Raw genomic sequence first — 26,455 nt, 5'->3', positions numbered from 1 at the left:
TAAAGGAAATGATATCAACTGACAGAGAAGTTGGATTCAAAGGCACCCCTATTTGCAAATAGCTGTACCTGTACCAAATGCTCACACAGTCATTAGGCCTACTAGTATATAAGGAGCATAATGTGAGTATCAAAAGTACCATTGAATGCTTTAGAATACAGGAAAGTCCAATTAGACAGGTTTAAGATCTATGATTCCATTGTCAGTCTAGATGAGAAACCTGAAGATGACACGTCAGTGAATGATAAACTTGATGTAAATGTTGGGGATTTAGTGTTTTAGATGAATATCACATGGAAACATTTCCTGGTGAGGTTCTTTAAATAGGGGCACTAAGGGCAGGAATCTCAGGATCAATGTCAAGCATCCTGCAAGTGGTCACCAAATCACCAGATCAAATATTTTCCTTTAAAAACAAAAACAAAAAAAAAAACAAAAAAACAAAAAACACTGCCAGAAAAATCACACTACAAACAGTTGATGGCAATCGTGGTCAGTTTACACGTAGCTGGAGTCTGGGACTCGCATTCAAACTCTTTGCTCTGTAAATTATGTCCTTCATCCATTAAAGTCTCAATCATTCCATGTTACACTATTTTTAATACCCCCCCAAAAAGTGAAATTATTACTTCAATTTTAACCATACAAACCAGTATAATTTTGTTTTTAACATGCTGAGAAATAAAAGATTTTTGGAATACTCACAACTCATAGAGCAAGGGACACCATGATGTGTTTTCAAAATCCACATTTTCAAAATCCACATTAAGATTATTATTCTGGTGATCATGATAGTTTACTGTCAATTTGTTTTTATGTACAAATGTATCTATTTTTTTTAATTTCAAAACTTTGATCAGGTATAGAGTCTACAATTCAGATATGTTTGAAAGGATTTGGTTTGAATTGCCTGCAAAATATAGTAGGCCTACACCATCAATTTTCATGTGTGGCGCAAACCATTTCTGCACTGCTTTGTGTGTACTGCATACATGAGCAATGGATCCCTAGATAGTTTTATGGTGGCATTAATTAAATCTGATTCCAATATTAAATTAATTTCTTTTCTACAAATTAATATTCTAGACAATAATGTGTTTGTCAAAATGAAATAAGCTACAACATGACCAACTGACAAGCTAATTTACCATGAAAGGATATTTCTTTGGATAATGTAATCATCCTGTTGCTCAGTGAAGCATGAACTGTATACAAGGTGATGATTTGGGGAAGGTTTTTGCAGATTTCAGTAAAAAAATGTGATTGTCATCTCAAATTATTAAGATTAAGACCGTACAGCATGAGAAGTCACTGAATTCTGGTAAAGGGATCTTAAAATAAATCCATCAAAATAATAAAATTAATAACGATTTCAAAACGTACGTCTGTAACGGAAATTTTGTACATCCGTAAAATACTGTACGTCCGTAACACAAAAAGGGTGCAATTAATTGCTAATTTAAAAAAAAAAAAAATAATTCTTCATTTCTGCACTTTTGGGTTGTTTAACATCTAATTGAAATGAAAAGAATGAATTTGCTGGAAAGTACCCCACAATTCACAGAGTTTTCCACTTTACATTCCAATGTCAGAAATTTCAACTCATGCGAGTACGTCTGTAACGGCCCTATTTTCATCATATCAAGGTCAAAGTATTGATCATATTGAATATAATTTTGTGATCACTTTACCTTCGAGATGGATGTTAGAAATTAAAAGTATCAAATCTTGTGAATGAAATCAAGTCTAGTTGTTAGAGCTTTTTAAAGTGTATGAAATGTACGTTTGTAATTATGGAATTGCCCGTAAAAGACAATGAAAACAAGAGAGAAAGAGATAGATGGCGTTTCTCAGCTCAAACACAAACTTTGATGCACTACAGATTGAAAAGTAGTGACATTACTTCAAATTTTTTTTAATGTATCAACAGAAAATATACTTCTGCTGATCTTTTGAAGCCTGATACGCAATTTTACCGCTGTGATGTTTCTCCTTAAAATGAAGAAAATGAAAGGAAGGTAGGATTCCCTCCATAGGCTCACGTGTTATGAAGCTTGCGGTTTCATTACTAAAATGACCGCTGTTGGGCTCCATGTGAGGCCCCATGGCGTACTACATCCATTTTTGTGCGAAATCGCGAGAGTATACACCCTCTTAGCCTAGCTATGTATACTATTTGCTATGAGTTAATAAACGCAACTTTTCTGGAAGACGTTTATCACAGGGCTTTGGAAACGACTTTTGATAGCGGGTATTCATGGAAAGCCTTTTTGTAATTCGCGGAAAGATGATAATCGCAGCCTTTAGGCCTATGCTTCTCCTATATTTTCTATATCACACCTGAGAACTGGATTGTATTCGGCTATTGATAGATAGCCCTGCTTGTGGTGTGTGGGTGAGTGTGTGAACATACATACATGTAATTATCCATACATGGCCTTGCATATGCAAAGTTTGTATGTGCTAGGCTTTGCATTATGCGTAACAAGTTTGAATATTTTGCACACTACACAGCATGCACATGAAGTGGAATATTATCATTTAATGCAATTTACGTGTAATGGTAAAGCAAGAACTGTAACTATTTTATACCGGTACACAATCAATGCAATATTTTGCAACAACATTCCCGCATGCATATTGATCAGAAGAAAGCTATATAAAGTTATAGGGCCAGTACCAGGTATCGCAGGTATCGCACAAACATTTAATACGTACAGTCCAAATAACGTCATTGACAAACACAAGTAAGTCAAATGCTCACAACTCAAAAAAGGGTATAGTTCTGGACACTCAATCGAAATGTTTATGCACAGCTCCTAATCATTGCATGATCACCATCCAGTGCACTACTGGCCTCATCCTGTGAAGTGAACAGTTTACAAGAGAATATTGGATAGACTTACAGTTGTACAAACTACTATGAAATCCGTTTAACAATATTTGTGAGTCAGGACACCGCTCTCTTATCACAGTCGTCATCTTATGGCGAGTGCTCTTCTTCAAATGGCCATGTTCACGATGATCAACATATACATGCTGGTTTCAGAGGATTTATATTGTGGGGATAGAAAGTGTGGAATGATGTCTGGCCTATGTCCATCAGTGCAGGGGTCAGAAAAGGTCAAGACCTAGCCAACTGCCAAATCCACAGAGGGTTCAGTGAGTGGAATGTGATAATTCAGACACACTAGCACAGTGCCTGCACTACATTGTAGCTGTACAGTTCTCATTGCAGTGTGTCTGCAAACCAAGGCCATAGACAATGTTTTGGTGGGACAAAGCCACTTGTATGAAATATATTAAACTAACAATCCCACCTCATCCCTGCTCGTGGATATACAGTTCTGTATCATACACTTGAACATTAAAGGGGATGGCTAGTAAATGTTCAGTGGGAATCAGTGGGAATGCTGGGGGATGATCAAGGATTGCAACAATCACCCCTCAGCATTCCCACTGATTCCCACTGATCAGTTTGGTAAGAGTAGCCATCCCCTGTAAGTATGCATTTCAGTTAATTGAAACAGGTTTGTTTAGTATTTGTTAGTTCATGTGTTTGCTTGTTTTGGTGATCATGGCGATCATGGAAATTTATTCACATCATTAAACACAACTGAAACATGTTTATTTTTTGTGGGCTTGTTTTTGGAGATGGCCTGTGTTCATGGATATTTGACAGAACTACATAATCATACCCAATTTAAGGATAACTGTGAAGATAAAGGCAATTTTGATTTTGATATTTTACATAGAGATAAACATGGTTTTGCTATTGTCCTGTCACAAATATAACTTTAATTCCCAGTAATTGGCCCCTTTTAAACCTGGTTAAACCCACTTGTGATGTTACTCTATTCCAAATATATCAGGATACTCTTTTGCATTTATGCATATGTCAGTGTGCTTTCACTGAATAGGCATTGGGTGCAGTGCGGCTTGCTATGGCGAAATTAGTAGTCCCAGAATACTGTATGGTGTCTTCAAGGAGACAAATTGAAAACAGCATCCATATCCATTATCGGCCTACAATAAACATACGGTATGCCTTGTATCAAAACATTGTTTGGGCAATATGCTTTTGGTGAAAAATGAGTTAAATATTTCAAAAAATAATGGTTTGGGTAACTAACAGGAGAATAAATTGGAACTATGAGAATGGTGCAAATTGTACACTACTAGGGTACAAAATGAGTGCTGAATTCACAAATATTATGAAGGCATTAGCATATAAAATGGGGATCCCAATTGTTTAAACAATGCAGCAAAGATGTGTCATGTCCAAGATCCAATTCGTATTGGAATTCACGAATGACTAATAACTGTTCTGGAGATACATTTAATGTTTTTACCCTCAGGCTGACCTAAAAATCATGATTCAAAGTGGACGGAGGGGCTAATATTCATTATAGACATTGCTTCTGAAAGCTTTGTTTACAAGAGGCGATTCCTACAGTACGTGTTGGCCTATACTTATTCGTAATCTGTATTTTCTGACATCAGTCTTAACTTTTTTGTGTGTGCGTGTGTTTCTTTTACTTTCACCATTCTGCTTTCCTAAGTTGTGTGTTTGTACTCCTTATAGCGTCTCCGTTTGTTGCAACTTCAATTTTTCTTAATACTGAAATTTAATAGCATTGACTTGATTCTTTGTTATTATTTGATAGTTAACAAGAATTTTAACATTTACAGTGTAAAAAAAATCATAGTAAATGAAAAGCTGTTCCTGGTTTTTATTTTCGGGCGATGAGCTTCCAATCTGTGTGGATGTAGCTCTTTCTTTTTCTTTCCTTGCTGCCTATCTTAGCTTATCCATCATTTTCTTTGTCCATTCCTATCTCATCTTAGGTTGATTCTGATTTCAGTTCGATGAAGCAATTTGGAGACTGAAGTTGTTTTTTTTTTTTTACAAAATAGTCATCAATGGTACCATTTAGTGGAATTGTTCAAAAAAACAGATAAACACACCAATTTTCTATCTTACTGACAAGAGTTCATTTTTCTTTTCATATCTTCGGGGTAAGGCAATGTCTGCACGGAGTTATACACCTTGAGCTATACCTTGTTAATCTTTATCCTTTTCCCTATGATATGTCATTCTGTCTCATTATGTTTTATATTATCTTGTCATATTTTCCCACTGTTCCTCCCCTTATGTTATGTACAGTATTGTTTTATTTCATCTCATCTTCCATCTTTCCTCCCCTTTTATCCTCTGTCAATCATCATTTTCCCTTTTTATGATTCCATCATCTTCTCTTCTTATGCTTTGTTAAGTGTTATTTCTCTCTGTATATCAATTTGAATGGTTTTCATTCCGTGATATGGACTCTTTTCGATGAGTCCCTTTGAAGACACGCGTATAAAGCTTTTATGGGCTAATTTTGCCCCAGCTAGCCACACCGCACCTGTAATCTGATTGTTTAGCAAAAGCCTGTTTGGAATACGAGAAGTACAGAGGTTACACTCTAGAAAGATATGTTCATACAGGGTGGGTCGTGGCTCAAAAAAAAAAAAAAAAGGCCTAACCAGTTTCCCATGGTCAGTTTCTGCAATATTTGTTATCAGTAATTTAGATGCGCCATTTTCTAAGAAAAACGATACCAAGAATGATCGTCAATTTTGGTCGAGTAGTTTTTGTTTTATGCTACAAATCATACTGTGGAAGGAAGCCCCACCGCCATGCTTATCTACCGATGAACGCCACAGTGGGGCTGAATTCACGAGTAGGTTTAGGCCTATAAAGCAGGCGAGTCGCCGTAGTATTAGTACAGACATGCAGTGGTGGTGGGGCTATCGTGAAATAGGCCCCACCGCAGTGCGCGGGCACCGTACCCGTGTGTTAAGCAAGGGTAGGTCCTAGGGTTTAGGGTTAGGTAGGGTTGTATTTATGGTTAAATTGGCCGTAAAATTAGTTGAGGGACATATTAGGAAGTCATTTTTGCCGCATTCACGAGTATTGACTATGGAAGGCAGCCCCACCGCCGTGCTTACCTACCGATGAACGCCACACGATGGGGCTGAATTCACGAGTATTTAAACAGGCGAGTCGCCGTAGTATTAGTACAGACACGCAGTGGTGGGGCCTATTTCACGAGTTTGCCGAAAATAATGAATATCCAAGCGTACCACAGTTGTAATCTGTATTATTGGCAGTATTAAATCCGATACAATTCATTAAATATTCTTTTGTCTAAAGGCTTAGCCAATGACAATAGTGCAGCGCCTGCTATGCGCTCGCTAGCTCGCTCCCCAGCCAGCGCTAGCCGCCGGCCGGCTGTCGCTGCGCTGCGCTAGCATAGCCTTGCTAGCTCGCTGGCTATCAACCAGACAATCAATATCGACGACTCCGTTCTTAGATGTCATCACAATTTAGAAGTGATAGTGCCAATTCAAGTATAGAAAGTTTTCCAAAACCGAGGAAATTGCATCCATTATGTTAACAAATGTAGAACAAAATTCAGAACAGTAAAAAACCCCGCACGACCATGGAATTACTTAGAATTTAACATTTAATATTATTAAATCATTAAGAAAAAAAATGTCTAAACCATTTTACTAGGTCTTTAATGTCAGGCCTTGTTTGATATTTTGTATCAAATTATAATGCATGTAGTGTTTTGTTCTTGTTTGTATGTCATGTGTTTTCTTCAATAAAAACATTGAAAAAAAAAAAAAAAAAGTTTTACTCATCAGACTGCAATCACATACCCTTTCTTGGGTGGCCGGAAGCAGCATACTTTGCATTCGATGACCTGACCTTACCCAGAGACTCCAACCCCAAGCACCTTCTGATCTGGAGATTCTCCCGCCCGAAACCCCTAACAGACGGGAGACTCCAAGTTGATGTGTGCGAAGTTCCTAGGGTTTTAGATGTTCTCTGGTGCTATCTAAGGCTTATTTTTTCAACATACGATAGCAATAAGTAAGAAATCCTTTCCACCGGGAGACACAGAGCCAGGGCGGGAGAAATCAAATCTCAATCGGGAGAACGGGAGATTTTGCGAAAATGGGCTTTCAGCGGGAGATCTCCAGTTGAAAACGGGAGGGTATGGAGTCTCTGCTTACCCAACCCTTTGTATATTAGGCCATGTTATTCACGAAAAGTAGGTAACACGACCACCTGACACGAATATGATCACCTAATGAAACAATGTAAAGCCTTATAATTGAGGTTTGTTGAAGTCAAGGGTAAATCAAGAAAATATTGATTTCAATTTTAGGGCATAACAATATCACAATGCCAAAACAGTTTAGAACTCTGCTATTAAAGGAAAAAGGGGTAACTGAAAAAATTTAAGCAACTAAAGTATGGAACCTGTTAACAATATTCTTAATTGGGGGTCCTAAGTCAAAACTTGTTATCCGTGACATTAACTACCACATTTCTGTGACAAATTTGTTCTGCGCCAATCCAATCATGTAAGGATTTCATTACAACAGCTATAATTGCAATTTGGCACTCATAACAAGTTTCATGAAAAGGGCCCTGGACACTATAATTTCTAAATGCAGGAAGTTGTATGTTCACAATGAGTGCAGAGATGCCAAGTTCAAAAAACTTTTATGAGTGAGATTTTTATGACTCGGCGTCTTGGCGCTCATGCGCATGCGCACGCGAACGAGGAGGGTGTCCCACTCCCATGGTAGGGAGCTTTTTTAAATTATTAGCTCTTAATGATGCGATCTGGTGCATACTTTAGTGACTATTTTTTACTAATTTTGAAAGGCAAAAGGGAAATATATCTTCAATTGCAACTATCACTTTAATCCTTTGAGCTATGCTCCTTATTTTTGGCCCAAATTGCAGACTTCACCAGATGCGTGAGAAAAATGGGTGCCATGCGTGAGATCGTGAGACAGACCCTAAATGCTCGAGTCTCACGCAGAATGCGTGAGACTTGGTACATGTAGCTCTGTGAGTGTCCAGTGTATGCTGTATTGTGGGGAAAGTATTTTAACTTTTGCCCCTGTACAGTTCAGGGGTCAAAAAGAATGTCACCTTGATAAGACTTGGCCAAAACATTCACCAGACTCATGGTCAGGGGAGAGTAAAGTAACATTAGCCCACTGTATCTGCACTTTGCTGTGTGCACCATACACTCTGTGTGCCACCAAGTTTGGGTGTCTTAAAGGGACCCTTAACTTTTGTAAATACATTCATTCTGGCATAGGCCTGTACAAACATTATTGTTCTGTCACCACAGCCAGATTAGTGAGATCCCTAGGGCTTACAATTAATCAATTACATGGCAGTATAGCTAAATTGGATGAAAAGGATGAGGACCTCATATTTTTGTTTTGTTTTTTATTGTTCCATATTCCACATTTCAACAAATACATAAAACATAAACATCACAATACAAAAGCCTGGATGAATTGTCACGTACAGCTTATAAGACAATAAAACATGTGAAATATGAGGAATCTACATAGAAGCATTGCTTGTAGGGTGTAGATTCCCAGATGCGGATGTGAGATTATTTCTTACTTGGGTATGTAATTAAAGGAATGACAGTTTCTGAATTGGAGAAATATAAACGCCAAAAAGTAAAAAGAAAAAGAAAAAAGAAAACAATGAAAACAATGTCCGCGGCACAGACTTCTTGATTGTTGCGTGATCACCCGAGCGAGGTACAAGTCAGATGCAGTGTACAATAGCAGAGATACCAAATGTGTACAAAGGAAGTTCAGGAGATAATACAGAAATCACGAGCGAGGCACATGTTACATAATCGATTATGTCAGTAATGTGAAGTATGAACAGAGAATATCGAGGAGGATTGAAGAATAGCTATAGATATGAATTCAGAAAAACTAGTTTAAGTTTATGTTTAAATGAATAAAGAGACTGAGATTGGATTATTTCTCTATCCAACTCATTCCAAAATTTAGGTCCTGTAGTGGTTATTGTTTTTAAAGCAGATACGGTTCTTACAGGAGAAAGATGAAAAGAATCTTTTTGTCTAGTAGGATAAGAATGAACTTCAGTATTTTTGACAAACATCGAAGAAAACACATCAGGGAGACCACCTGAGTTTAATTGATACATAAATGACCCGATATTAAAATGATATAAATCCTGGATCTTAAGTGTTCTACTGGAAAAGAACAAGACATTAGTGTGTTCGAAAAATGTGGCGAAGTTAATTATCCGTATAACTCTTTTCTGTATCAATAATAAAGAATTAAGTCTATTGGAAAGCAGTTTCCCCATGCCAGGATTCCATAACCTATATAAGGCAAAAATAGAGTAGAATACAATGAATGCAGAACATGTTTAGGAAAAAACTGTTTTAACTTTAATATACATAACACCTACATTTTTTGATAATAATTTACGCAAAGAATCAACATGAACTTTCCATGTCAACTTACAATCAATATAGAGACCAAGGAATTTTATATATTCCACCTGGTTCAATTCTACGTCGTTTACAACCAACTTACCCGGCAAAATATTGATTATATTGCTAAAAACCATAAATTTTGTCTTGGTCAAATTCAATGACAATTTATTAGCCTGAATCCACTTAGATACTGATTTTAATTCAGTATTTACGGTATTCAGTAAAACATGAGGGTTTCGATTTGAATAAAAAATACTGGTGTCATCGGCAAAAAGAAGAAAATAGAGCAGAGAGGACGAACTGCGAAAGTCATTCATATAAAGAATAAACAATAAAGGACCTAAAAGGGATCCTTGCGGTACCCCACAAGTTATAGGCTGTGAACTGGACACATGGCCATTCAAACTAACAAATTGAGTTCTTCCAGTGAGGTAACTTCTAAACCACTCCAAGGCCCTCCCACGAATCCCATAGTGTTGTAATTTGTATAATAATATTTCATGGTTGATTGTGTCAAAGGCCTTGGAGTAGTCAAGAAAGATACCTACTGTATGACACTTGCCATCGATCGCTTTGATAATTTTCTCTATCATGAGTAAAATAGCATGAATTGTGGAATGCTTTTTACGAAATCCAAATTGATTTTCATCTATTACATTACAGTCATTTAAGAATCGGAATACACGTGTGTACACAATCTTTTCAAGTAATTTAGAAAAAGAGGTTAATAACGATATTGGTTGATAATTTCCCAGTTCGTCCTCTCGGCCCTTTTTATATATCGGGATAACTTTAGTGATTTTCATCCTAGTAGGCACTATACCGTTCAGCAATGACAAATTAAATATACATTGTACTGTATGGGCGAGAGGTACAACAATCTCATGTATAACATATTTCAGAAGATAATTAGAAATTCCATCATAACCAGTACTTTTTTTGGCTTTAAGATTATTTACAATGTCAACAATTTCGGATTCTAATACAGGCATAAAAAACAAAGATTGATTATTGCGATGACTTAAATACGTAGAAAAAGGTATATCCGTTTCCGGAATAACATCAGCTAAATTAGATCCAACCTTCACAAAATATGAATTAAACGCTTCAGAGATTTCATTATCATCTCTTAACTCGATGTCAAGGTGACTTGACTTGACTCACCTTGATATGACTCATATCAAGGTGACTTAAAAAAAAAACAGCTTTCTATAAAATAATACCAGACGTTCTAGACATAAAAAAAGAAAAAAAAATCATGGGTACATCCCATCATCTTTGCACTTTTCGTTTGAATAATTCTTAACACAAACGCAAAACACACACACACACACACACACACACACAACACAAAAACTTTAAAGAAATTGAAAACACTTGGATCGATGTATAGGACTGCCTCTCCACCTGAAAACTTCATAAATAACTTTTTTTAAAAAGGTGCCCATTTGCATAAATTGAGATTCTATTCCCCTCGGGATGGATGCTACCTGCCAAGTTTGGTGAACTACGTTGTATCAGTCATGGGGTTTTCAAGAAGAAATTGAAAGTACAAAATTAACGCATGACGCACATCACACACCGGACAAAGAGCACACGCAATAACTCAATTGAGCCTTCAGCTCAGGTGAGCTATAAAAAGGATGTCAAAAAGTACAGATTATGAATATCAAGTATGGGTTTCCTCCTGTTATCAATGTCTGCAGATGCAATGTAGCCCCTCTGTTCACTTTGAGTAATGATTTTCATATGTCAATGTGAAGGTAATTGATCTCCATAGCAAATGTATGAGTCTGTATGTTGCTTGAACAAGGATCCCAATTTCATTTGTGATCTTATAGTCCTCATCAAATGCTAATGAATTTTCATTCATTAATTGAATACTTATCTTAATGCACTAGTATACTTTTGCACCATTCCTTTTGAATTTCTGATTTCTCCTGTTTACGTAATACCTCGCTCATTATTCTTTGAACGGATGAATTAAATCATCTACTACCAAAAACATAGGCCTTCAGGGTACTGCCAAAGCAGTGTTATTGCTGTGTAGGCCTACATGCCATAAGATCGTTGCACTACCATTAATGGATGCTGTTTCAATATGCTTTCTTGAAGACACCATACAGCTTTTTTGTATGCTCCAAGCAAGCTGCATCACTGATCTTATAAGAGATCAGTTGCCGCACCATGAATGACACACCCACGGCCCAACTGTTAAGCTTAAGTTATATATACGCCTGAACAAAAGAGTATCCTGATATTTGTATGTCTATATACGTAAGAAGTGGGTTTTTAGAGGCAGCTTCTAGGACAGTAAAGAAACCATGCAGCTCACTATAATTCTTATTAAGCTTCTAGCATTCACATGTAAATTATCAAAATCATCTAAATTGCCTTAACCTCACAATCAACATAAAACTGGGTATGTTACTGTGGAGTTCTGTCAAATTTCCATGATCGCCATGATCGCCAAAACAAGCAAACACATGAACAAACAAATACTAAACAAACCTGTTTCAATTAACTGAAATGCATACTTACAGGGGATAGCCTGTATTACCAAACTAATCAGTGGGAATCAGTGGGAATGCTGAGGGGTGATTGTTGCAATCCTTGTGGGATTCTTTTATGAGTATATTATATATCTATTGTTGAATGAAAATTATTTGCCTCAGAATGATCTCATATTCAAGTAATGTGCAGTATATGCCCCGTCACTGTCAGGCATGCTAACCTGGAAACATTGAACTGCACATTACTTGAATAATAATTATATGAGACCATTAATTCTAAAGCAAATAATTTCCACACAACAATAGATACCGGTATATAAAGTACTCTATCCCACAAGGATTGGAACAATCATCCCCCAGCATTCCCACTGAACAGTTGCTAGCAGAACTCATTTTGGTCCTTTCTCACTCTAAAACTTTATTTCATTTGCATGCATTTCTATTGATATCACTCATTTTGACTCCTAAATTATAGCATTGGCCTATGGGAGTCTCACTCTCAACTAGTTTCCAATTATGGCAGCCCTGTACTAGCCATCCCCTTTTATAATGTTCATGTGTATGATATATTCACAAGCAGGGATGAGGTGGGATTGTTAGTTTAATACATCTCATACAAGTGGCTTCCCACCAAAACATTATCAATAACCTTGGTTTGCACACACGCTGCCATGAGAACTGTATAGCTACACTGTATGTGTAGTGCAGGCACTGTGCTAGTGTGTCTGAATTATCACATTCCACTCACTGAACCCTCTGCGGATTTGGCAGTTGGCTAGGTCTTGACCTTTTCTGACCCCTGCACTGATGGACATAGGCCAGACATCGTTCCACACTTTCCATCCCCACAATATAAATCCTCTGAAACCAGCATGTATATGTTGCTCATCGTGAACATGGCCATTTGAAGAAGAGGACTGCCATAAGATGACGACTGTGATAAGAGAGCGGTGTCCTGACTCACAAATATTGTTAAACGGATTTCATAGTACGTACACCATGTAGTTTGTACAACTGTAAGTCTATCCCATATTCTCTTGTAAACTGTTTACTTCACAGGATGAGGCCAGTGGTGCACTGGATGGTGATCATGCAATGATTAGGAGCTGTGAATAAACATTTCGATTGAGTGTCCAGAACTACTGTATATCCTTTTATGAGTTGTGAGCATTTGACTTACTTGTGTTTGTCAATTTGACATTTGGACTTCATCAAATGTTTGTGCGATACCTGGTACTGGACCTATAACTTTATATAGCTTTCTTCTGATCAATATGCATGCGGGAATGTTGTTGCAAAATATTACATTGATTGTGTACCGGTAGTTACAGTTCTTGCTTTACCATTACACGTAAATTGCATTTAATGATAATGTTCCACTTCATTTGTATGCTGTGTAGTGTGCAAAATATTCAAACTTGTTACGCAGAATGCAAAGCCTAGCACATACAAACTTTGCATACGTGTGCACGTCAGGGCTGCCAACTCTCATGCATTGAGGTCCTTTCTCACTCGATCTAAAACTTATTTCATTTCCATGCATTTCTATTGATCTCACGCATTTTGACTCCTAATAGCATTGGCCTATGGGAGTCTCACTCTCAACTAGTTTCCCGTGTTGACAGCCCTGGCATGTATGGATAATTACATGTATGTATGTTCACACACTCACACACCACATGCAGGGCTATATCTATCAATACTAATACTATAGCCGAATACAATCCAGTTCTCAGGTGCGATGTAGAAAATATAGGAGAAGCATAGGCCTAAAGGCTGCATTTATCATCTTTCTGCAAATTACAAAATTACAAAAAGGCTTAATTTCCATGCACACCCACTATCAAAAGTTGTTTTTTAATATGTGTGCAATGCAATCTACAAAAAACAAAACAAACAAACAAACACTGCTAATTAGTTTAATTAACAAGTATTCCAACTTAATCATAGTTATCGAGATGTTCCATGCTACCTTTCAATTAAATCACAAATAAACATCAGAAAATAAAATCAACAAATCAATCCTCATGAAATTATAAAGCTCACATACAGTCACACTATATGTGTCTGTTTACAGATGTACACTTTTTAACAATAATTGACTACTTAATTATTACAGAGCAGAAGTTTCTTTATGGGTGTTTCGGAAGAGGGTTATGAGCTTGCATTGCATTCAATTAGTATGTTCTTCTTTACTGAGTGCTTAATTTGTAAAACTTAAAAAAAAACATGTTTTTTGTTTTGTTTTGTTACGGACATAATGGGCTGAAATTAACAATTAGTACAGAGTAATTACACAGGTAAAATTGATTGTCACTGACAAATGTTTGTGCACTTATCTAAACTCTTCATACACAAAAACCAAGAGTGGTAATTTCACATTTACTGAAGGAAAATATAATGAAAACAATTAGATAGCAATTAGATAGGCTCATCAAAATGCACCTAATATTTTCTCTTCTTTGAAAAGGATTTTGTAATGTATGCCAGGTTCACTTTTTGGCAAACCTGGCTGCCAGGTTTACTTTCTGGCAAACCTGGCAGCCATGTTCGCTTTTTGGCAAACCTGGCAGCCAGGTTCGCTTTTTGGCGAACCTAGCAGCCAGGTTCGCTTTTTGGCGAACCTGGCGGCCAGGTTCGCTTTCGGGCAAACCTGGCAGCCAGGTTCGCTTTTTGGCAAACCTTGCAGCCAGGTTCGCTTTTTGGGGAACCTGGCGGCCAGGTTCGCTTTTTGGCAAACCTGGCAGCCAGGTTCGCTTTTTGGCGAACCTGGCAGCCAGGTTCGCTTTTTGGCGAACCTGGCGGCCAGGTTCGCTTTTTGGCGAACCTGGCGGCCAGGTTCGCTTTTTGGCGAACCTGATTGCCAGGTTCGCTTTTTGGCAAACCTTGCAGCCAGGTTCGCTTTTTGGTGAACCTGGCGGCCAGGTTCGCTTTTTGGCAAACCTTGCAGCCAGGTTCGCTTTTTGGCGAACCTGGCAGCCAGGTTCGCTTTTTGGCGAACCTTGCAGCCAGGTTCGCTTTTTGGCGAACCTGGCGGCCAGGTTCGCTTTTTGGCAAACCTTGCAGCCAGGTTCGCTTTTTGGCGAACCTGGCGGCCAGGTTCGCTTTTTGGCGAACCTTGCAGCCAAGTTCGCTTTTTGGCGAACCTTGCAGCCAGGTTCGCTTTTTGGCGAACCTGGCGGCCAGGTTCGCTTTTTGGCGAACCTTGCAGCCAGGTTCGCTTTTTGGCGAACCTGGCGGCCAGGTTCGCTTTCTGGCAAACCTTGCAGCCAGGTTCGCTTTTTGGCGAACCTTGCAGCCAGGTTCGCTTTTTGGCGAACCTGGCGGCCAGGTTCGCTTTTTGGCGAACCTTGCAGCCAGGTTCGCTTTTTGGCGAACCTGGCGGCCAGGTTCGCTTTTTGGCGAACCCGGCGGTCAGGTTTGCTTTTTGGCGAACCTTGCAGCCAGGTTCGCTTTTTGGCGAACCTGGCGGCCAGGTTCGCTTTCTGGCAAACCTTGCAGCCAGGTTCGCTTTTTGGCGAACCTTGCAGCCAGGTTCGCTTTTTGGCAAACCTGGCGGCCAGGTTCGCTTTTTGGCAAACCTTACAGCCAGGTTCGCTTTTTGGCAAACCTTGCAGCCAGGTTCGCTTTTTGGCGAACCTGGCGGCCAGGTTCGCTTTTTGGCGAACCTGGCGGCCAGGTTCGCTTTCTGGCAAACCTGGCTGCCAGGTTCGCTTTTTGGCGAACCTGGGAGCATCATTTTCAGTAGCAAAAGCCATTTTTTACACATTGATGGATCAATTTGTAACAAATTTTTCCCAAAATCGAGTGCTTTTTTGTAGACTGTTTTGGAAAGTCTCTTTTTATTTTGGACTGGGTTCAGCATGATTGTATAGGCTTGAAGACAAGTTTCTTTCTGTGGTACAATCATGTTTTTGATGACTGGGGCTTTTGAATAAAAGTCTGTGCATGAAGAGGGGAAATGTATAGAGGAACAGATGGCATGCACATCATGCACTACTCTACAGTGTGACTGATTACTGCACAGGAATCAAACGTTTCTGATTACAATTGTACTGAACTGAGCTGAATACAGTTGTATTTGGTCAAGTGGCATATGACTTCATCACAACTAAATGACTAATTTATCAAATTTGTATTCAACCACCACTATACTACCATGGGTAATGTTTCTGTTCGTGGAATGAACATTGAAATGCACATTCATGCAACTATTACACTTTTTAATAGTAAGGGTTTTTTTTGCTCAACATTTTCAAAATATATTTTTCAATAGTCAAACATTCTAAATTTTTTAACATTTGCATTGCACTCACAACTCAAAAGTATTGCTAATATATTCCAGTTAAGAATTACACAACTAAAACACAAACAGCAAAACATTATACACTGTAATATTGACAATTAAAAGGAGTAAGAAATAATGTAATATCATGACTTACATACAACGATGTCCAAATATGACAGCAATGTAAGGAATTTCAACATAAAAATGATTATAGAATATGAGTTCATGACATGAGTAAACACTACGTCACTATAAGACTTGATTGCACAGAGTGGTCAGACTTGCCAAGTGGTGCTGCAGCTGCATGTTCTGAAAACACTGCACTAAAGCACCATTTGACAAATCCAACATACACACACACTCACACAGTCTTCGTACACTGGGATGGGGGAAATCATGCAATACGTAGATGTTCCAAAAGTTTGACTGGTCAGTGTGTGAGGCAGGGCTGCCAACCACTGCAGATCTACAACTGCAAAACTTAATGATGCACAGTTTAAAAAAAAAATGAAGTTGAAACTAATATTTTAGTTTAAAAAATGGGAAGATAACACATACTATATATGTTTAATAAATCAAATTTAAGAAAAAATAATTTTAGTACTAAAAAAGAAATTCAGTTTCTTCCTGTTATTGATGAAGAAAAGTCATACTGAATATTGTAAAGTAACATTACAGCATTATTGCCATGGCAGCTCTGGGGAGGGCTTCACTGTATGGTATTTAGTGAGCCATGATGCAAAAACTGGACCTCATAATATCTTATCTGAAAATCTTTATGCCATTGTGTTTACAGCACATATATGTTGACCATGAAAGCAATGAAAACTGCACAATGTATATAAAAGCAGCATAAAACAGCAATTCTGGTATCATCAGGATTGTTATTCAACTTAAGTTCATCTTTGTGTACGATGCATCATTTATAAAGTGACAAAATATTTCTGGGGCATGGTTAGCGACCTGCGTCCACATTGTACAGTATATCTGCTTCTCACTGGCTTCGACAATCAACTTATGGGAATCAAAGCGGTGATTATGTCCAGTACGTCTTCACATGATTTCTCCCACACATGCAGTGCTTCACTCTCACAATACACACATCGCTGTGATGCTTACACATTGAGTATTGGGGGTGCAAAAACTGAAACAGGGCACGCTTGGTGAATAGATAATAGGATCATGATAGGGAGTACTGTAGGCAATGTCTGAAAGAAATGGAAGAGTCAAAAACCGACATGAAAAAAAAAATAACACGTAAACACAATCTTAGTCATTCCAGTCAACACATAATCAATTAAAAAGAATATAATGGATGTGAAAAAAGGAAAGTCTTCTAATTTTGTCTTAGAAGAAACCAAACAAGGTCTGTAAATCATGTACAGTAAGAAGGAGGTGATTCATATTTTCTTTATCACTTTTATAAAATAAGAAATATCAGTTCTGTTCTTTTAAAGAACATGCACACAACATAGTTATCATTCACAATGTTTACTAAACATTTTACTAGACATTAATACAACACGAGTACAAGTTTGCATGTGAAATCATATGTATAGAAACAAGACTTGTTTGAGAGGTATTTAGAAGTTATAAAACAAATTGAATTGACGTACAACGCATAGTATAGATTCAATCTTATAGTTTTATATTCAACTGATTCTTTCTGCATATTATATTGTATAGAATATTATTGGACATACAACGAAATATCATTCAAAATAATTATGATGTGTCCAGCAAACATTGATGTATTCTAGAAAAAGGTTTCAAAAAGGAGAAGAAAAGGAAAGAGATCATTTAATTCAAATCTTTCTTCATTCAATATGCGCTTGTTCATCACTATTTCTACCTTAATTATGAATGAGCATGGTTACAAATTTGTAAGAGACATTCTAATTATGTAATTTGTTCAGACTCAGGTAAGAAGCAAAATGATATAAATATACTGAGAGTCGATGCCTGCAGTACGCATGCAAAAGATAAGAACCTAGAGAAAATTTATTGACTATGAAGAGAGGGGCATTGGCATGATGTAACACCAATTGGATTCAATGTAACTATGAATCTTCTCTACAGCAGAAAATCAATCTGCAGTCTCCTACAGTCTCTTAATTACTTGATGAATTTGGAAGAACGTAGTGGTATATGGCATTGAAATACATCTGTACAGAATTTCATGAGAGTGAGAGTAGTTTATAATTGATTCTGGCTTCCTGAATCAGTAGAGTTCATGCATTGTCATGCTGTCATTCTTACCCATTTCACCAGTGTCCATAATCATCGCATCCTTCACCTGCATGATTGAAACACAAGGAGCGTGGTGGTCAATCCAGTGTGAACAACGTTTCAAATTCAAAGCTAATTCAACTAGTGGTGCACATAAACATGAGGTTGAGTTCATACTCTAGAGCACTGAACCACAATATCCAGCTTTGACTGTCTGGTATTCTACAGGTCACCATAAAACGTTTCTTAATGAATACTAACATTTCAAAACCGACCAAATTTAATATTATTATAATGAAGGTAATAAAAAAAAGAAAATCACAGGATAATGCAGTAACTGACATCTACTGAAATGTGTGTAAAATTCTCCTTTTTTTGTCCCATTTTAAGATTTTTAAAACAAATTTTCATCAGCTGCCACTTACCATAAACACTTTTCAATTCTTCACACACAGCTACACTTGTCACCCAGGGCAAACAAATGAATAGTTTTAGATAATATTTTTTTTTCCACAGAATTCAGAATACAAGAAAAAAGATAGATCTGCTCCATAATTTTAAAAAATGTGCAGAGTATAGAGGAGTGAGTGATATTCAAATATCTTGCTTTGCCTTACGCTTTCATGACATAGGATTGGTATGAGATCAGTTCCAAAAATGTTGGGTGGAGCAGCATCTCCATATGTTTCATATCAACTGTTGATATGCATAATATCACAAAGGCATTAAAGATTTTATAATTGTTCATTCATATTAAAATGCAATGTCATTATGTCATATTGTGACTGTATACGGTACAGGAAAATTTATATCACATGCAAATACTTGGAGCCACACAAATGGGAAACATTTTGCACAAGAATATACCAGCAAATGAAGGCAAGAAAGAAGTTTACAGACAATAGTTACGTTCAGACGGTAATCCTTAACCTCGAGGATAAGCTAACTTCGAGGAAAAGCTCTATGGGGTGCCAAGTGTCGCACAGTCGATTTCGTTACAAAATCAATCATTTCGTGACAAAATGGATCATTCCACTGATGAAATGACTGATTTTGCAATGAAATCGACTGTGCAACACTTGGCGCCCCATAGAGCTTATCCTCAAAGTTAAGATTCATCGTCTGAACGTAACTTTTGACTATCGCTTGACATAGTTACTGCAAGACACAAAGAAAGACAGCACAAGCATTTTTCTCATAGTGTCTGAGCAAGACAACACCGAATCATGCAAATACAGTGAATGAATTTCAAATGATACAGCAAAGGCCCCAGTCACATATAAACGCGGATCCTCAAGGATCTACATGGTGATCCGGGGAGATCCGGGGAGATCCAAGATAGTTTCGACCTGGATGAAGTGTCGACGAGCGTTGATATGACTGTACACACGGTATCAACACAGCAGCTACACGGGTAAGGCCGCAAAAGAGCGCGGCATCTACATGGACAAACACGGCATCTACACGGCAGTCACACGGACCATCCCGGATTACTCTGCCAACATGGCAATCCCCGGATGACGCCGGATGTTTTTGACCTCCAAAAGTTGCCGTGTTGGCCCCCCGGATGTCCCCGGATGTCCCCGGATCTACACGGACATACACGGATGTCCAAGGATGTCCAAGGCGTCAACACAGATCTCTCCCCAAATCACCCCGGATCAGATCCGGGGTGGTCCGGGGTGATCCGAGATGTCTATGTGACTGGGGCAAAACCACATCTCCTTGACTGCTGTTTCACATACAGTGTACCTATTACATGAAATGAACACCCAGGCTTTAAGAAATATGGTTTCTGAGTAAAATTGATTTCCTTTCTTAAATCTCTATTCCACTCCATATGCCATATATTTTAACATAATTTTATTTTTGCCCATTTTGTGAGTCTAGTTGATATTCGCAAAAGTTCCAAAATGCAAATTGTTTGTACCTCCCACATACGAACACAGAATATATAGCTTCTCCGAGGTGGAGAACCACTTCATGACAATATTTAAATACACATTTTTTATTCTGACTCTCGGTCATAAAGTCCCAATTCACAATTAAAATCTTATGCTCCTGAATTATACAGCATAACAGTACAAGCTCCAGCACAATTTCACTTTGTACATGACAGTTTGGAAATACACACAATCTTGATAGATGTGAATACAAAAACACAAAAAAAAGTAAAGCTATTTTTCTTCTGTTTTTTCCCCTTGCTTTGCTTAGACTGCATATAACACAACTTCAAACTGTCTCATTTTGTCATTGTTTTATCTAACAGATGCTTTTGCACACATAGTTTGCATGATACATAACATGTACAGCAGAATGAACTATGTGAAATGACAAGTAACTAATACCTTTAGATACCTTTTGATGATTTGTGGGTATGGTTTTTGTTGAGAAAGTAGGGTGTGTTTATGGAGGCAAGGGTTTCCATTCATGCGATAACAGTCTTCTCACATTCAGAGCGTGACATATTCATATGACAGGAAGGGGAGCTTTTCTAATTTAATGATGGGGGGGGGGGGGGCAAACAGGACAACATGCACTGGAGTACAAAATCTTGCTTGACCTTTACCAAACCAAAGCAACTGGGAAACCTAACATCAAGAGGTCTTTGAAACCATTGGAATTTTTTTCTAGGTTTTTTGTTTTTGTTTGTTTGTTTGTTTGTTTTATTACGTCACGTAGGCCTACATGTACCGCGTTACATAAGTAGCCCCAAAATATGAAAACTGCAGGACTGTGTTGCATCAGCACAAAAGAAAAGAGACTGCTGAATCTGTGATTCTATATGTCATATCCCTTTATACCACATTTCCACTGAAGCTTAAAATGCTCTTGATATTTGGAATCAGTTTTGAATCTGACTACAGTAGTATCTAGTCCGTGAAGTCGTTTGTAACAGGGTATAGTGGATAACTTTGTTGGCCACAGTGACTGAGAAGGCATATAATTCCTGTGGCAGCCTTTATGTGGGAATAATCCCATTCTCATTCTCATGAACGAGGCTCTTTTCTCCCTATGTGTATTAAAGCAAAAGCTCCCCAGCAAACTGGAAGGTCTGGGGAGGATAGAACAGGGAAGGGATAGGTGGGAGCACTGCCTTGCAGATGAGGATGAGGGTTAAACTTTGCTATTCCGAAGGTCCATCATTTTGAAGAATCATTATTACAAATATGAAATACATGTAAGGTTAATCATTCTGAAGGTTTGTTGATATGCAACATTTTTTTTTTTTCATTTTCAGATTAACAAAACCTTATTTCATTTGTAAACCAACAAATTTTTGGAATAACTGCACAAATGTTCAGATTAATGAACCCTGTTTCATTTCCGAACAAAGGAACATCTAGGTTTACAGAAGTTGTGTGCTTTGGAATGACAATTGAAACCTAATTTCATTTTCAGACTTTGGACCTTTGGAATAACAACCATCACCCAAAGATGTCTTACCTTCGGCTGACAGAGCAAGCGCAGAGTCTGCGAGAGAGTGATTTTGGCGGCATGGCTAACTGGGTTGGGCTGGCGTTGGGTGGATATCGCAGGGTGCTCTAGACACGCCTACAGAGGTGGGAGACACGGACGCATGCAACAAAAATGCACACAACGATCATGTTCTACAAAATGAGTCACATTACATTAAAAAAATTATGTGCCATACTAGCGACGATGGCAAGAGCAAACATCTCACAAATGAAACAAGTGGTATAGCACATTAAACACAGCTAGCACACACTGTACATACAACAAACACACAGTATATGCCTTCTGAATGCCACAATATTGTAATGTGCACCTTATGCTCTGGATGGTAGCACCTGTAGCTTGTCCAAATTTTGGTAATTTTTCAGTTTGATATCATTAACCCTGGATATATTAATATGACTTTTCATTTTTATTATAATCCATACATGAGGGATGTTTTTTGTTCTTTTTTTAAAACACCTATCCATATCCCTTTCCCACTCTTCCATCCCACCCCAACCCCCTCACCCATAAAAAAAACAAAAGAAAATTAAAGGTGTCTTTCACAATACATTTTGTCTAAACTCACATTAAATCATGAAATGTACTGATTACTTCAATGAGTTTAGAATTACATTAAAAAAAAAAACTATTGGTGCAAAAGAGTAAATAACTGCTCAGCAGTTAGTTGGTTGTTGTTTTTGTTTTACAAAGACATAGTTTAGTGGTGATAAATAACATTCAAGTTCACAACAAGGAATGACAACACAGACGATAAGAGGAATGCAACTACATTGTGCGCTTATCTAAGCAGCTGAATGGAAATGAAAATAAATTACTGTGGCTTTGACTATACAACTATACATGGACACTACCAATTTTGTTGAGGAGTAGAAAACTAAACCATATTTTTTTATGCACAATTTTGTGCAATTTATGCTGGACTAGACTGCTATGTTAGAATGCAGAGACTCCAACTCTCCTGTTTTCGACGGGAGATCTCCCGCCGAAAGCCCATTTTTGCAAAATCTCCCGTTCTCCCGCTTGAGATTTAATTTCTCCCGCCCTGGCTCTGTGTCTCCTGCTTGAAATGATTTCTTACTTAATATCATTGTATGTTGAAAAATAAGCCTTAGATAACACGAGAGAGCATCTAGAACCCTAGAGCCGCAAAGAACTTTGCGCACATCAAATTGGAGTCTCCCGTTTGCTAGTGGTTTCAGGTGGGAGAATCTCCCGATCAGAAGGTGCTTGGGGTTGGAGTCTCTGAGAATGGACATGACAGCTGAATATTTAGGGGTGGACAAATGACCTTTTTATACACAAACGCCCACTGTGGTGTGATATGGATGAATACACACGACCTGTGCTAAAGCGGACATTTCAGTGTAGGCAGTATACAACATACATGTGTACCACTCAATGACAGCACCAGTGGATAAATATAACATAATTATGAAAGCAGGTATGGCAAAATAAAACATATTAATAACATCAATTATGATGTATGCTGTGTGTCATGCATCACACAATCTATTCTGCATTGACATAAGGACAAAGACTGCTATGGCACGAAACAGGACTCTGGAGGCGACAAGGAGACTGGTGAGCGACGCCATCTCTACCTGGTTGTTGGTACTCTGGGCTACATCGGCCATGATTTGAATAATGGTCACCTGGCAGGCCTTGGTCACCTCTGGTTTGCTCTGGACGTACACTGACTGGCAGAACTGGACAATGGCAACACAGAGCTGTGAACAGCAGTCCTGCATTTCCTCACATTTTTTCCATCAAATCTCATTTTGATTTACACCATCCGTTGACGTTCATTCCATGCTTTGAACAAACTAAACACATTTCTAACCAAAAAAAAGAAACATATTCATTGATTATTCCTTTATTAAATATCAAAGTTTAACTCTTTTCATTTGTGAAAACATGGACTGATTTTGATCTACAAAAAAAGAAGAAGAAATTGTTCCAGTGTACAGAAAACTGCACAAGAGCCTAGCCAAAATTGTGTTGTCTTTTAATATTGTATCATATGTTTTATGAGTTGTGCCTAACGTAGAATACTGCAGTCTACTTTAACCCGTTGAGGACGGGCTGATTTTGCTACAACACTCATTTCCCATCTAGACTCTTGCCCGAGTATACTCGGGACTTGTCTTCAACAGGTTAATATCTCAAACCCCCCCCCCCCCCCCCCCCAATTAGATATAGATATGGTGTTGTATATTATGTAAAAATGAGTCATGGCAAATTTGTTCTCTGTTTCCTATAGGGATGGGGTCCATTGGGGAGAACTGTGCTGACAATGGAGAGTTTACCCTGGGTAAGACCATATCATAATAATTAGCACTAGCATCATTATTGCTGTAATCACAAGCTACGTACCTTGGCAATGTTGATGACTGTCTGTGGTGACACGTGGGATGAGTTGGAGAAGGCCACCATCAGCAGGAGCTGTGTATGTACACAAGGAAAAAATTACACCATAAGAAAATTTATTGAAATAAAGATAAACAAAATAGACTGGCAAGTTGGTCTCATTTCAGTTTTTAAATGAAATCACTTTGACAAATCAACAACATTGTCATCAAAATATACAATTTAGAGTGCCTAATGTGTATTTAAAGGAATAATACAATTACTTGTATTAAAGAAAGAAAAAAATCTATCATATTTTCAGACACAGGTGGGGAGGAGACCGTCATCAATAAGTAGTTTGCTTGATTGGGATAGTATCTTTGGGGTGATATGATATACGAACTGCAACTTCAACCACTGGAGGCTACCTTAAAGGACGAGGCACTGCAAATTTATGCTGACTTGTTTTGATTCATGGTACCCTCAACATCACTTAATGATGTGGCCAAATGAATATCTAAATATGTACCAAAAATTTTCCTAATAATTTTTTACAATTTTTCTTCAGATTACTTGGATAAACTCACAAAAAAACCCACGTTCGAAGCCAAGATTCTGTTCATGACATCATCTGTCAATCACTGCTAAAGTTCTAATATGCCTAACAAAGACATTGGAATGCAAATCCCCCCTAAAATGAACATAACTTGCATGTTTCCATGCTATCAACCCGTTGAGGATGGGCTGATTTTGCTACACCACGCATTTCCCACAGTCAGACCCCTGCACGAGTATACTCGGGACTCGTCCTCAACGGGTTGATGTGATTAACAAAAGGCACAGTGCTCACAGTTGAACATAAATACAATAATAAGGTAAATTTGCATAATAATAATGAGGAATTGCACTATGAGCCGAGATACATTAGCTGGGATGCCTGAGTGTGTAAGAATTAATAACAAAATGACTACAGCTGCCAACATGATCAAATCTAATAACACCAAACTCTGAAACAGAAAGAGAACTAGATCATTTCAAGGGAACAACATGTACAGGCTTGATTACCTTCATGACCTCCACCTGCTGTTCCTCGCTCAGCGACGGTGTGACGGACAGCACCCTCACCACCTGGTTTGGCATAGTGTCGTCCTCGTGCTCAATCTCGCTCTCGCGACATTTCAGCTTCTCTGACGATAAGATGTTCTGTGGGAAATCAATGCAAGAAGGGATGCAAATTACAGATGATACATTTGTACAGTCAAACCTGCCTTAGCGACCACCTGTCTATAGCAGCCACCTGCCGTATGGTATACAACCACTAAAAACAATTCCCTCCGAGAGAAAAAGCATGTTAAAGAACCTGTCTATAGCAGCCACCTGAATATAATGGCCACTTTTTTGTCTCCCTTGGGTGGCCGCTATAGACAGGTTTGACTGTATATTACGGTTGAGGCAGTTAATATTACCTGTTTGCAAACGATTACTCTTCAATGTTTCATCACACATACTTTCATCAGGAGGAGAAGGAGAAAGGAGAAAAAGGAAAGGACAAAGAAGAGGTGAAATGAAGAAAGGAGGATGAGGGGATGAAGAAGGAAAAGGAGGAAGGAGAGAGGAGGAGGAGGAGGAGGAAGAAGAAAGCGGAGGAGGAAGGCAAGAGTGAAGGTGCACAAGGGGAGAAAGAAATGATTGGCAGAAGAAGAAAGGAGGAGAAAGAGGGGAGAAAGGAGAAAATGAAGAAGAAGATGGAAGAGAAGGGAGGACAAGAAAGAGGAGCAGGAGGGGAGAAAGAATTGATAGGCAGAAGAAGAAAGGAGGAGGAAGAGGGAGGGAAGGAGAAAAGAAAGAAGATAGAAGAAGAGGGAGGACAAGACAGAGGAGGGGAGAAGAGGAAAGAGCAGGAAGAGATGGAGAAGGAGAGTGACAAGAATGAGGAAAAGGAAGAGGAGCAGAAGAAGAGGAGAAGAGAGCATCATCTTACCTGGAGTCCTGTGATGCCGAGTGCAACCAGCTTGCTAGTCTTTGATTCCAGACACAGTTTGAAAGGTGTGATGCACACCTCCCGAAGGGAATGTGTTGGAGCCCCCGACTCCTGGCTGTAGACTTCTATAGAAGGTGGGAACAAGGGGGAGGGGGGAGCAGGGGGTGTGGGCAGGAGAGGGGGAAGGGGAGAGAAATCACAGGGGAGTGGGAGAGGGGCAGGGGAGGTGTAGGGTGAGGGAGGGGATTGCAAGAATATTACACTT

General features: G+C 38.4%; 1 protein-coding gene across 1 annotated transcript in view; it reads right to left on the bottom strand.

The window, feature by feature from the left end:
* LOC139719043 (brefeldin A-inhibited guanine nucleotide-exchange protein 3-like) overlaps positions 1–26,455 on the bottom strand; it is a 70,311-nt gene that overhangs the window by 34,872 nt on the left and 8,984 nt on the right. The window contains exons 3-7 of the mRNA XM_071630487.1: positions 26,191–26,315; positions 25,275–25,412; positions 24,237–24,305; positions 21,828–21,935; positions 18,411–18,447 (exon numbers count right to left, since the gene is read on the bottom strand). Of these exons, the coding sequence (XP_071486588.1) occupies positions 18,411–18,447; positions 21,828–21,935; positions 24,237–24,305; positions 25,275–25,412; positions 26,191–26,315 (477 nt within the window). The remainder of the gene's footprint in view (positions 1–18,410; positions 18,448–21,827; positions 21,936–24,236; positions 24,306–25,274; positions 25,413–26,190; positions 26,316–26,455) is intronic.

Source organism: Diadema antillarum, unplaced genomic scaffold, assembly GCF_040938485.1.
Source record: "Diadema antillarum isolate AM-2024a unplaced genomic scaffold, OU_Dant_1.0 scf00000103, whole genome shotgun sequence".
Lineage (NCBI taxonomy): Eukaryota > Metazoa > Echinodermata > Echinoidea > Diadematoida > Diadematidae > Diadema > Diadema antillarum.
Note: the sequence above shows the minus strand (reverse complement) of the source record. Positions and strands in the feature narration are given on the sequence as shown.